This window comes from Tyto alba, unplaced genomic scaffold, assembly GCF_018691265.1.
Source record: "Tyto alba isolate M040663 unplaced genomic scaffold, T.alba_DEE_v4.0 Super-Scaffold_2, whole genome shotgun sequence".
NCBI lineage: Eukaryota > Metazoa > Chordata > Aves > Strigiformes > Tytonidae > Tyto > Tyto alba.
The window spans coordinates 31,074,674-31,087,420 of NW_024881282.1; the positions used below are offsets into that span (position 1 = coordinate 31,074,674).

Consider the following 12,747-nt stretch of genomic DNA (forward strand, 5'->3'; position numbering starts at 1 on the left):
TTTATAAGTATTTATGTTTCCAATAATGAATCCAAAGATCTAATTCTTGTTGGACTCCCAGCCTGCTCCTTACACCACACAAAATCCATTTGATTCTATAATCTTCTGGAAAAAAACCCAAGCAAATCAGCTAATTTACACTAGTTTTTGTTAATACTCTATTCAGTCTTTGAGAGAGGCTCCATGCCCTACATCCAGGGACATCCTATTCTTCACGATATACCTACAAATGTAAATTCTGGGCTGCCATCCCCAGCAAACACACTTTTATAGTAGGCTCTATTTTGAATTGTGGTTAAAACAAACAAACAAACAAACAAAAACCAACCAACCAAAAAAAAACCCCAAAACCAAACCAAAATATATCACAAAGGATTATGCAGCTGACCTGTCTTCCTATTCTTGCCCCATCTCTTTTCTTCATAATGAATTTCTGCAGGGAAGTCTCAGGCCACCAAGTAGAAAGGAAGGAGGAAGGGAGAGAGCTATAGTCCTATGGTTCTACTTATTAGTGCTAGAAGATGTACCAGCAGTAAGTGAGGTCATGGGAGGTGCAGTTGTAGCTCTGAGGACCTGAGAAACATATCAGCAAGGGTTAATGAAAAGAAAAGGCTTCTGTTTTTTGCATAGATTTTTTTTTTTCTATTATCAAGAAAAAGACTCCTATATAATAGAAAATCCACACCTAACAGATAAATTATTTGCAATACTAACCTGTTAGCTGGATTTACTTCCATGGTGGTGTTGAGTTCATTCATTATAGAGTATCCATCTGTTTGTTGTCATACTTAAATACAAGCTGAATGAACTCCTCCCATCTGACAAATTCTCATCTTTGATTACTGAAGGACAACAGCAGGAAAAAAGTCAAGGTGAAGTAAAGCAGATAAACATATGATTAACTCTGAGTAGATAATGACTCACCTGTCCTCAGTGGGAACAAAGTGATACTAATGTGTCTGATTGAACCAGGGTTGGAAGAATAAACCAGATTAAAGGGAATGACAATGCAAAAATTAAAAAGCAATAAAAAGCTTAAAATGAAAACAAAACAGCCCATGACCTCTCTTTTTTTGTTTCCATCTGAAGAAACAACAGCCTGTATGTTTCTGAAACCAGCACATGTCAAGTCAGACACTGGAAAGGAATTCAGAGAATTATTTCACAATTTTATTGCACAACTGAAAATTAACCTTTTTTTTTTTTTTTAATATTTACAAGCCATTTATTTTGCACACACAATCTAAACAGCATTTTCCTTGATAAAACTGTCACCTAGAAAACTTACACACGGACTGAAGCATACATGTAAACTAAGTGGTTTGTGTTAACTGCAAGTTGCCTCAGTCTAACCCTGGAGGGGGAGGTGCTTGGGAGATGGGGCAGCAGAAGGAAAGAAGACACGTTTTGGTTTGGTTTTTTTTTTTTTTTTTTTTCTTTTCTCAAATGTTACTTAAGGATCTTTCCCCAACCTGGGGAGAGAAACAAAAGATTTCAGTATTAGTTCAGGCGGAAGGTCAGCCAGTCAGGTAACGTACTGACAGGGTGGTGAGCTGAAAATTCAAAACCCTTCAGTGACACAAGCCTTGCAAGGAAATCACAAGCCTTGTTTCATGCGTGGTTCACCTTAAAATTCACGACATCCCAGTTTTCCCCTGGAGAATGCAGAACCACCTTGGTCGTGACAGAAAAGGAATGAGGTTTGAGTCTTAAGAAGAAACACACATGAAAGGCTGTTGGAGTTTTTTCCCCTTGTTTCTCACCGATTTCTTACCTGCACTTTTGTAAAAGTGCTGTCTGACACATTGCAAATGCTGCCCCTACTCTCAGCAGAGCTGCACAGTGATAATACAGTGCCATGAATGTTGCACACCTTGACCAGCAATGCTGGGGATAATATTTTAACCACCGTTATGAAACCCACAGCTTTGTGCTGAAAACAAGTGCTTCCCTGGCTGTTAGCACAAGCTGTCTGTCACAATCTGTATCACAGTCTCTGGAGTCCACAAATCACTCCCCTCCCACGGCTGAGCCGCCCACACGTTTTCCATCATATAGATTGCTGTTTTCAAATTTGTCAGCTAATATTGAGTATATGGCCTTGTAGCACTGCTTAGTTTCCCGGGGATTTTGACACCTGCAGTCTTAAATGAGTAGGTGGTAGCTCTAAAACTGATGCTCACTGGCCCAGATTTGTACCATGTTACTTCGGGCAGGTGCACACCAGAGGCACCTGTGTGGGGCCCACAAGCACTGTGAACTTTTCTGCTAGTCGGAGAGCAAAGGGTGATGGAGGGCTTAGGGAAACAGAAGTGCCCTTTGCAGACATCCTGCTCACCCACCCCATTGACTATCAGAGGAAACTAAGGCAACCAACCCCAACACCGTGGGTCTCAGGCAGCTGCCAAGTTGCATGGGCTGAATCTGGGCCTGAACATTTCCAGCCGTGCACCCAAAAACCTCGGAATTCTGGCATGGCAAGGTACATTTGGTATTTAGATCACTTCGGTGCTACCTTTCTTCATGCTTTGGCCCCTCTGCTGTAGGGTAGAGAAACAGAGTAAGTGATGCCGTCATGATCTATAGAGCGTGGGAGGAAAGGGAGTGTTTATACACTTCTTATATTAGTTAGCGCTTGTCCTCTGGGAACCGTGCTACTGGGAGATGGCTTTGTGAAAGGCAATCCAAATGCACAGGAAAAGTGAAACCTATGGCCTCCAACCAAACGATCTATGTCAAGTGTTCTGAAGTCACTGTTTCTTCCAGAGTCACACAAAATCACTGCTGTCATCTTATGCATGGCTACCAACCTGTAGTAATGCGTCAGGCCCTAAGTAACCTGATCTTGTTATTAAAGGTATTAAAGGCCTAAGTCTCTTGCTCTCTTCTCCCCCACCAACCCAAATATTTGGTTTTCTCTTTTTTTTTAAATGAGTTCTTGCTGGTTTAAGGGAGCCAGCAATGGAAAGATTTTTTTTTTTTTTTTAATGTAATTGATATAACCAGACCTCAGCACTTTGGAAACTGTATATACTGTCTTTCAAATACCTGCCAACATCTGCCTAAGGCAGGTATAAACATGGATGTAGGGGTGCAGCAGAATGGGAATGTGAAAAAAAAGTGGAAAACCTGGTTGGCTGAAGAAGGATCCTGAAATTGAGCCCTACAGAAATAGTAGCACATTTGTAAATTGCAGAAACTCGTGCTAAAACTTATGGCTTGAATAGGTTACTTATCTTCATAAATGCTGTTGATTTCTGTCCCATTGAATTACTTGCAATGACTCTTCCTCTCAAAACAATATTTTTCTGGAGGATATATAGGTGTAGTGGACAGAATATGTTAAAAATAAAACAAAGCATAGTGATCACTTCCTTACAGCTTCAAATTGCTGAGTTTTCTCTCAGGTGTAGGCTTGAAGATTAAGATTGGAAAAAACCCCAGCAGAATAACTTTGTGTGGAGGCCGTGCCAGAAACATTGCTTTAGTAATGAACTCATGCAGCGGTCTAGCACGAGACAGTAGTCTTTCATACTTATTGGAAGATATGCTGCTAGGATAGAAATACAATCTGTGACAGCACAAAGGAAAGAAAAATCGCCCTGACTACAGGAAAGGCTCTCTCTGCACTAAAGGGGTGCTGAGGACATCTCAACAACCCCTCAGTTCTATTCTTCACCCCAGACAATGCTGTAATGTTTGCAAGTCTGACTGATGCAGAAGAAAGCTGTATCAGCTTAAGGAAATAAAAAAGTTTTGCAAGCTGTTTATTTCACATATGAAAATGGAAATGAAAACAACAAAAATTATAAAATATTTGGGTCTTGGGTGATCTGATTCAGAGAGTTGTTTTTATAACATGCACTTGTTTTGCTCTATGAAGTGTAATCAGAAAGAAGACGATGGTGCCTGTATTCTCTGTGTTCATGACAAAAGCTGGCAGGTTAAGTTGGTGGATATTTTGCATTGATAAATCTCTGTGAATGTTCATCCTTGTGGGTCCTTACAGACTTCACTGTTTTTTTTTTGGACTGCCTTTGCTGTTCTTTGAATAAACCCTAACAGCGAAAGGTAAAAGATGGAAAACCTCCCTGAGCCATTTGAATTTGTATGGCAATATTCATTGGTGTTACGGACAGAAAGCATCCATCATTTTGTTTATCCGGCCTCTTATCAACACAGACAGGAGAAGCCTACTGCTCAGCCTGGACACTGAGCCTCAGGCTAGCTGGATTCATTGATGCTAATATAATTAGTAAACACTGGGCAAGGTGTTGAGGGAAAATACACATATCTCTTCTTCTCATTCTGAACCAGAAAACTGGTGAGTCCCATCTCTTCCTAACCCCAAGGGGCCTCTGTCACTCATGGCAAGTATACATCTAGAATGCAGAAAAGCTCAGCAAAGTCTATCATCAGAATAATAGGTTTCATACTAAACTCACTATTCCCATCTACAAAAACTCAAAGCAGACAGTGCTGCAGCCTCCTTCCTGCTGCTTGTGGTTAGTTCCGACTGGATGAAGAGTCCATGGATCAATCAGCATTGGATAGCTTTTCATTTCCTTATAGCATCACTGGAGAGCACCGTTGGAACATCAGACCCACAGGCAGATCAAAAGAAGAAATTCTACGAACTTCGCTAACTCCAGCTTTGCCCCAACCATTGACCTCGGTGCTGACAATTTAAAAAAGGCTGGGTAGTCAGACTTATTGTTAGCAAGCTGCTATTATCTCTTTTTTTGTTGTTTTTGTTCTTTTTCTTATGAGCACCAAAGGAGCAATGTGGGAATCCAAAGAATTTAAACAAATTAAATGTCTTTGAGCTGAGAATAGTTTAATCTCAGCACTGACTTTCATGAATTTTACAACCTATAGAATTTACTACATGTGAGCCACATGGACCAGTGTTGGATAAGAAATGCCGGAGATCCAGAATTAGCTTAGTCCAAGCCACAGATCCTACGAACAGATCTTCAGAGGGACCTCAGGAAGCTTTTGCCTTCCTCATTCCTCTGGAAATTTGGCTACCTAAACCCCTCATGACAGCCCCAATTATTTACTCCATCTTTTCACTGTTTACCCGGCAGATTGCCAATAGCCTTTAGAGTGCTCCCAGAGCTGGAGCAGACATGCTTGGAGAGAGCTGGGATTCATCACTCTTGCATGTTCAGTTATCATTCATGAGTTGGGGGCGAGTGCTACAAGGCCTCCGAGTGTGTCATTTCCATCAGCTCCGCAGGAGCCCTCCACACAAGAAAAGCCTGTAGAACAGAACTGCAGGCATTCTGCTCAGAAAGCCTGGGAGCACGGGGGATAATTGACTTTCTTAAATCGCAGTTTAAACCTCTCCTTTGGAAAAGAAGAAAAAAAATCTGGCTTTGCTCAGAATCAAGGCAGCTAGCATATTATGAAAAGCTCAATGAGAGCAAAAGTAAAAAGAAGTTTCACCTCACTGCTTCATTCCCTGAGTACCATCCACTCTGTGCACAGAATAAAGGAGGAGTCCTCTAAACCCCACCCAGTGAATGACTGTGTAGACTATGCCCTATTATGTATGTGCCAGGGGACAGAAAGAAGTTGTATGAGCAAATCACCTGCTCCACCAGCAACTTGAAATTTCAGACCCTCTAACTTTCACACGACTGCTTTGCAGCCTTAGCAGGAGTCTTGTGATACAATGGTTAATGTTGAAAATTCACACATCATTGTCTGAGAATTATGTTGTGATAATACTGAGGAATAGGCCTAGCTTGGCTTGAATTACCTGTCCTCAAGTGTTTGGGGATCTCTTCTTGAATATATTTGTAAGAGTGGTGTCTGTACCCTTGATCGGAGAATTACCCCCAGGTCAGAACTACTTCTTTTGGATTGAAATCTTGAATCTCATGGCAATGGACCATGGAGCTCAAATGCAGCCTGCACAGTGACTGCCCATGAATCCATGTTGCCAGAGGGTTAGGACATTTTAACCCTACATAAACAGTAATTAGCTGGGAGGCAGCTGTTCTCATCCTTTGAGGGGAAATAATGCACAGAATGGCTGAAAAGATACTAAGCTCTTAGCCAGGGTTTCAGAACTTTTGCATCTTGACACCCTCAGTGAGCTAACGCTTCCACTGCAGTACCCATTAACATGTCTTGACAAATAAAGTCATATGATCCATCACACAAATAAATATTTGTCTGGCTTTCTAATTCCCAGATTATTTTTTTCAACTGATCATAACAATTCTACTCTGCAGAGCAAACAAACCCCTAATCCCAAGCAGTCGTTAAGAGCAAAATGTTCCTGCCAACTGATACGTACATAGCTCCTTTTGAAATTCTCAAGGACTTTGTGTCTTATTTTGGGAATGTATAACTACTGATGAAAACAAACTCCTATAAAAGCAAGGTATTTCTAAATCCAGGTCTGTAAGCATTTCCTGAGCCATAATTTGCTGTGCACAGACAGAAGCTTTTCCAGTCTTAATTTTATATTGAGAACCAAAGTAACAATTTTCAAACCATCCCCAATTCACCTGTTTGGATGTAAACATACCATCTAAATATACATTATGAATTACTACTGTAAAAATGACTTCATTTAGCTATCAAAGCTCCTGCATTTTCAATACTGCAGTGGAAATACTAGGTTATTGGCTGTCATTGTCTACTAGCGACTTATTTGTTCCAGTCTCACTTACTGGAGCTGTAGAAACTTAGCCACTTTCTTTTCCTAAAACTGAAATATTTTTTGAGCCAACAATGATACATTCTTTTTTTAGCACTCCCACCATCTAATGTATTAGACCTTGTTGAAGTTCATAAATAATGATGCTCACCCTACTTGCCGAGTTTGCTGTGCTCTCCTGTTGCTGCACTGAAACCCGAGGAACACCCGTACAGTAGCTGGCAGAGTAGGAAGGGATGTCCTGTGCAAGCCTTAAGAGTAATATCTCTGCTGATTTGCCTGGACTCCCAGTGCTGCTGGTCATTAATCTTTCTCAGCCAAAAACAGATGGGGCTATTAGGCAGGCTGGAGTAATGGGGGAAACTGGCAAGATACAGAAGGAAATGCATTATCTCCTAGATGGAACTGCATGTAAAAATGAGAACATTAAAAATGTATTTTTCATATTTAATTGGACGATGTACGATTTATACCTACCAGAAAACAATGTGCAATGTATTTTGTGCAGGGCATTTATAAAACTGCTCAGGTGTGCTTGGGCCTTATTTTCCCCTGCAGAGAGAAACAGTCGCTACAAGTCTCACAAGGTTTTTGTGCTTTTCCCTCTAACACAGGGCTTACTCTGCTGCAACAGCTACTGCAAATAACACTACAAAGTGCTCCTGCTTGTTTCAGTAAAAGGAAAATGCAGTTTATGATTTCCATACAAACCACATGAAGCCTTCCAGGTAAAAAAAAAAAATCAGTACTTTAAGAATAATGTGAGCATATGTGATATTCAGTCTAACAAAAGCGATGGAACTGCAGGTACAGCTGCTAATTCCTTTTTGTCACAGAGTCCAAGACAATGATTACAAATAGAAAAAAATCACTAATTATGAGGTGGAAGCAGATTGCTCACATAGGAAACTAGCAAGGCTTGAAGGAATTACTAAAGGCAGGACTTGGAAAAAAAATCTGATAGATACTAAGGACTATTCGGGATAAACAAAGACATTTTCTAGGTCTGACAGGTAGGCAAATGGTAGATGACACTTGGTCAGAAAATGACAGGATGTAAACTACAGCCAAATATTTGAAGGTATATACTGTGTCAACAGACAGAAATCATGGAAACCTATTAGAGGGTTACAGTAAGGCATTAAATAAAGGCAGATGCTTTGCTCAAAACTTAAACTTGCAAAGCCTGTTGTATCAAAGGGAGCAGCATGAAAACAAACATAGGAAGATCGGGTGCCAGCCAACAGATTATTATTTGGAATAATAATTATGTCTGAAATGTGTTGGGATGTTAGAAGATGCTGGGAAATACACAGTTCAGGGTCTGGGACTGAAAAGTTTGCAGCGACTCGTATGCGTCAATATTTCGGAGTGGAGAGGGAAAAGGGAGACACAGAACAAAATGTGTCAAGAGTCCAAATTAGAAGAACAAAAGAATTTCATAAGATTATATTTCTGATCCCTTGACTTGGAAAAGGTTAGCATTTAGGAAGGTTAAAAGAGGAAAATACGAAACCTCAAAACATAGTAGGGTGATACTTGATATAAAAATTTAAAAGCAAAACCTCTCTTTTCCCTTTAGAGAAAGAATCAGTGTCCCTAAATAAAAAGAAAAAAAAACCTGAAATCCTCAGATTAAAAATGATAAGGATTTATAAATATCCATGGATTATGGTATCCCCTTAGATAAACTGAAGACAAGGACAAAGAAATGCTGCTATGACTAAACTGGAAAATCTAGAAGTTATTCAGATCAAATAGAAAACCTTCAGAGAATGGAAATCAAAACTTCATAAAGCTGAAAGGAAGGCATGTAATAGTTAAGATGGAGCTTGAGCAAGCTAAGAAGGAATCTGAAGAGGAAATAGTAGGAAGTTAAAACTGAAAATACACATTTGCTCAGTACACCAAAAAGCAGAAAAAATGGAGATAACCGGTAGGCCACCCCAAACAATAAGTAGAAGAAACAATTAAAGACAATAAGGACATTGCCAAGAATCTAAATGAAATGATTTATTTGCATCAGCCTTCACCAGAGAGAGTGCTGAAATGATATCTAAATGAGAGACTCACACTTTCCAAATAACAAAGATAAGGAGACTGAAGACTCAAGAGAGAAGTTGGTGGAACAAATCAATAAATCAAAGGCATTAAGTCATCAGGTTTATCTGATATTTTTTGAAGATTTCAGGAGAAAACTGAGAATTAAATAACAAAGTTGCTAGCAAATACCTACTACACCAGAGGACTGGAAGACAGTCAGTGTTGTAACTGAGTTGGGGATTTTTGTCGTTGTCTGTGGTGGCTTCTTCACGGTGTTGGAGGATCCCTGGCACTTACAGACAGACATATAATCCTAAGTTGCGATCATGTAAATTGGCTGAAACATGTTAAAAAAACCCAGGCCCCACACCTCCAAAATTATGAAGCACACAGACAAGCACGACGTGACAGATACAAGTCAGTACAGTGTCTAATAAGGGAAAAAAAGGGAGCTCTTCAAACCTACTACCAGTCTTTGAGCTGGTTACACCAGCCAGTACAACCGAGCCTACCCAGGAGGTCCTGTGACTCGCTGTACAGACAGGCAAGTAGCAAAGGATTACCTCCCTGCTCCCCCATCCGCATCTCATGACCACTGAGGAGGGAATAATGTTCATGTTGATAATGGCACATCCAAACAACGTACAGGTCCGTGCTACAGGTTATGCTGCTGCAGGGCAATCCAGTCCGTCCTTGGGCAACTCTGTCCAGACAAGGAGAAATGTACATCTGGAAATGAAAGTTTTTAATATATATGAAACATAACGGTGGCCACACTGGAGCTCTGACTGGAGATTGTATGTAGGTACAACCAGTGTTAGGCTCTCTCAGGATCAGTTTTCGTTACCTTTCTGCACATTAGCTAACCGTCAGGACTTTGTGCTGCAGGGTTCTTCTCATTCTCAACAAGCACAGTGACCTGGACCCTTAATGGTGAGGCATATGGGACTTGGGGAGCTAAGATTTTGGGTTTTTTAAAAGAATATATCTTAGCCAGGACTGAGCACTCATTTCACTTCTTCCCAGCTCTTCCCAGCTTTTTATGTAAATCTTGACATAAAGACATTAAGAATAGAAGGACAACACTCTGGAAAATTATGCAGTGATGTATTCTTACGCAGCCAACACTCTCAGGGGAAAAAGTGAAAAATTACACGTAGCCTCCCGCCCCTTTTTATTTCTTTTCAAAGATGTTGCCTTTTTTGGCTTATCTGATATGTACACAGCATGATGAACTGATATTTGTAGTTTAAATGTCTGGTTTAACCACATGGTTTCCACCGTAACAGAAAACTCTCATCAAATGTCAGGTTAGAAATAAAACCAAGCTCTAGAGGGATGAGGTGGGGAGGAAAGTAGAAGGTCCAGTGGATGAAAAACAAAATGAAAAAGAAGTGAGCAGAACTCAATGTGGATCTATTTCCCAACTCAGGCAGTGGTATTGGTACGTGTGGTTGTATGGGGATCTGGGGTAGGGAGACAGATGCATTTCTCACTGAGTTGTTTCTGCTTTCTCTATTAACACTGCGACAGAAATTACAAATAGCCCTGCAAGGGGTAGTGCATTAAACCTCATCTCTTCATCCCATGTAAACACAACATTAATACTGAAGAATAAAGAAAATGGTAAAAAGTCCAGTGTCTTGTTTTCTGCATTTTGCTTGTTAGGTTTCCTGTCCGCCCTCCAGCATACTCCTGTGTGTACCGAAGTTGTGAACTGCACCAGCTCACGTTCAATCAAACACTCACACTCAGATTCCCAACACATTTTTTTCTCCCCCTCGAATGGGGAGTTTATTCCTAACAGTTCTGCTCCTTTTAATTATAAACTTCTTTAACGAAGTAGTTCTGAGACCTTGCAGCAGGCAGCAGGAGAGCACCAAGGCTACTAGTTGCCATATTTATATTCCCTGTTCAGCAAAGAAGTCCACTTAAAGCCCAAGGCCCAATGCCTTCATGGATGGGCGTGCACTGAAATGAGCCTACAAATCAATATCCCTCTGCACAATGTGTCTTATAGGCAAAATCTAATTCTTGCCTAAAAAAGATAAAGAGTTACAGCCACGCCCTTTATTTTAAGAGATACACACAAACAAGTTGCTCTGGTGAAAACAGAACTTACACTGACAAGTTTTGTTCACTTCCTGGCAGAGCTACTGATCTTCTTCACTGGACCACCAGAACTGAAGATGGGAAAGAAACACAAGGGAGACATTTCCTTGGCAAGGAAAGGAGCAGCATTTAGGACTGAGGGAAAGGCAGGGTGGGGTATAAGGGATTTTCCTGATAAAAACAACTAATTTGAGAATAAAAGACCAACCGTTATCATGTATACACCTAAACCAGTAACACACCTTCTCTGGAGTGCAGTATTGTATAAGCGTCCCCTTTGTTTTCAAGGCTAATTCAGACCTTTGGCTCATCCTGCATTAACAAGGTCATCCACGTTAACAGGGCCCCTGTGAAAGTTCACAGGTGAAAGTTCCCTTTCAGAGTAGTGCAGATTTGAAATTCACAGGACAGCGACCCGAAGATCTTCCTTTACAGATAAAAAGCATGTCAAATTATTAAATAGCAACATGAAATCCTATATTCTCTGTCTTTTCTCTGCAGTTAAGAGACCAGAGTGCATTCCCAGCCCCTGCCCAGTCCCCACCTCCGGTGGTGTGGCGGGCACGTGGCCGGGCCCTCTTGCTGACACCTCACGAATGCTAAAGCTGAAAGGCCTGGAGTAGTCGGGGAAGGGACAAATGAGCATAGTCCGAAGACATGTCACTTCAAATTTCTACTGTTAGAACTGCTGAGTATGATATAAAAACAGAAAGTATTTCTCAGTTCAAAGTTTGAAGACCGGGCCTCAAACGTTGAGTGGCTCTTCCCTCCGGTGTCCCCGTCTCCCACACACGGGCTCCGTTGTGCTAGCTGTTGTTCTCTGCCGTGAGATATTTGAGGGCTGCAAAGCCGTAGTGGCGTGACATATCCTGCTGGAACTCCTCCTTCAGGGTCTTGAGACAGATGCGGTATTGCTTGTTGGAGCGAAACTTGGTGATGTCGAAGCTGGGGGCATGCGGCATGTGGATCATGTAGGCGTTGGGCAGCACCGTGAACTCGTACTCCTGGGGGAGAAAGACACCAGCTGTGAGGGTGTTCCCCAGCCCTCGTGCAATGCACCTCTCCCACAACTCCACGGTCAAACATTCTCCATCATGTGTCAGTGCAGCCTGGGTCTCAAAAACAACAAACCCATACAGATACGCCAAGTAAGCCTTCTTTTTTTTTTTTTTAAAGTTGCTTTTTTTCTTGGTTTTGTGAAAGATCTACTTTCTCTGTTAAAACGTTTTACTCCATATGAGCCAAATGATGGGGAAACAGTACAAAAGGCGTGCCTGAAGCCATGTCTGAAGCACAGATTTTGCAGCAGTATGCTTGCTACCAACACAGTTGCGACTGCACACAGCAGAGTCTCAAGTGTCCGTGCAAAAGCATGCTTTTGCCCCTACAATTTATCTTGCTCGGGATGCTGGAATAAGCTGTATTTACAAAGGCACCCATTGCACTACATAAGTTGCTTTGCCTGTATACTAAGATATATGTTCACTGCAACAAAACTGTCCAAAACTATTTATAAACCTGAAATGAGGGGAGAATATGGTATCTTTTATAGGCGACGTGTGAAAATGAACCTGCTAATTCCATATGCTTGGAGAAGGTTTTACACAAATTAAAATCTCCTTCACAAAGTATGAGATATTGTGCTAATTCCCCCTCTCCTCTAAAACTACTTCGCTAATTCTATATTTATATCTGACCAAGCTCTTTGACAATTTTTGTTGTCAAAAAATTATGGTTCATTTAAGTCTCAATTTCTCCTGTTTAATTATAAAAATGGAACAAATATAATATATGCTCATTAGAGAAAAGCTAGACAAAGACTGGTTCTTAGAAAAGCTGGAATGTCACTAGTGTAGGGTGTGCAAGAACCAGATATCTGTTCCTGCAAGGAACTGGGCAGAAAAGGGATGTGAACC

At 41.0% G+C, this 12,747-nt stretch overlaps 1 protein-coding gene across 3 annotated transcripts in view; it reads right to left on the reverse strand.

Annotated features, from left to right (window-relative positions):
• Nucleotides 1-1,213: 1,213 nt before the first annotated feature.
• LARGE1 (LARGE xylosyl- and glucuronyltransferase 1) overlaps nt 1,214-12,747 on the reverse strand; it is a 303,034-nt gene continuing 291,500 nt past the window's right edge. For all 3 annotated transcript variants that reach the window (XM_042791992.1, XM_042791993.1, XM_042791991.1), the window contains one exon: nt 1,214-11,835. In XM_042791992.1, coding sequence (XP_042647926.1) covers nt 11,638-11,835 — 198 coding nt within the window. In that variant the 3' untranslated portion in view covers nt 1,214-11,637. The remainder of the gene's footprint in view (nt 11,836-12,747) is intronic.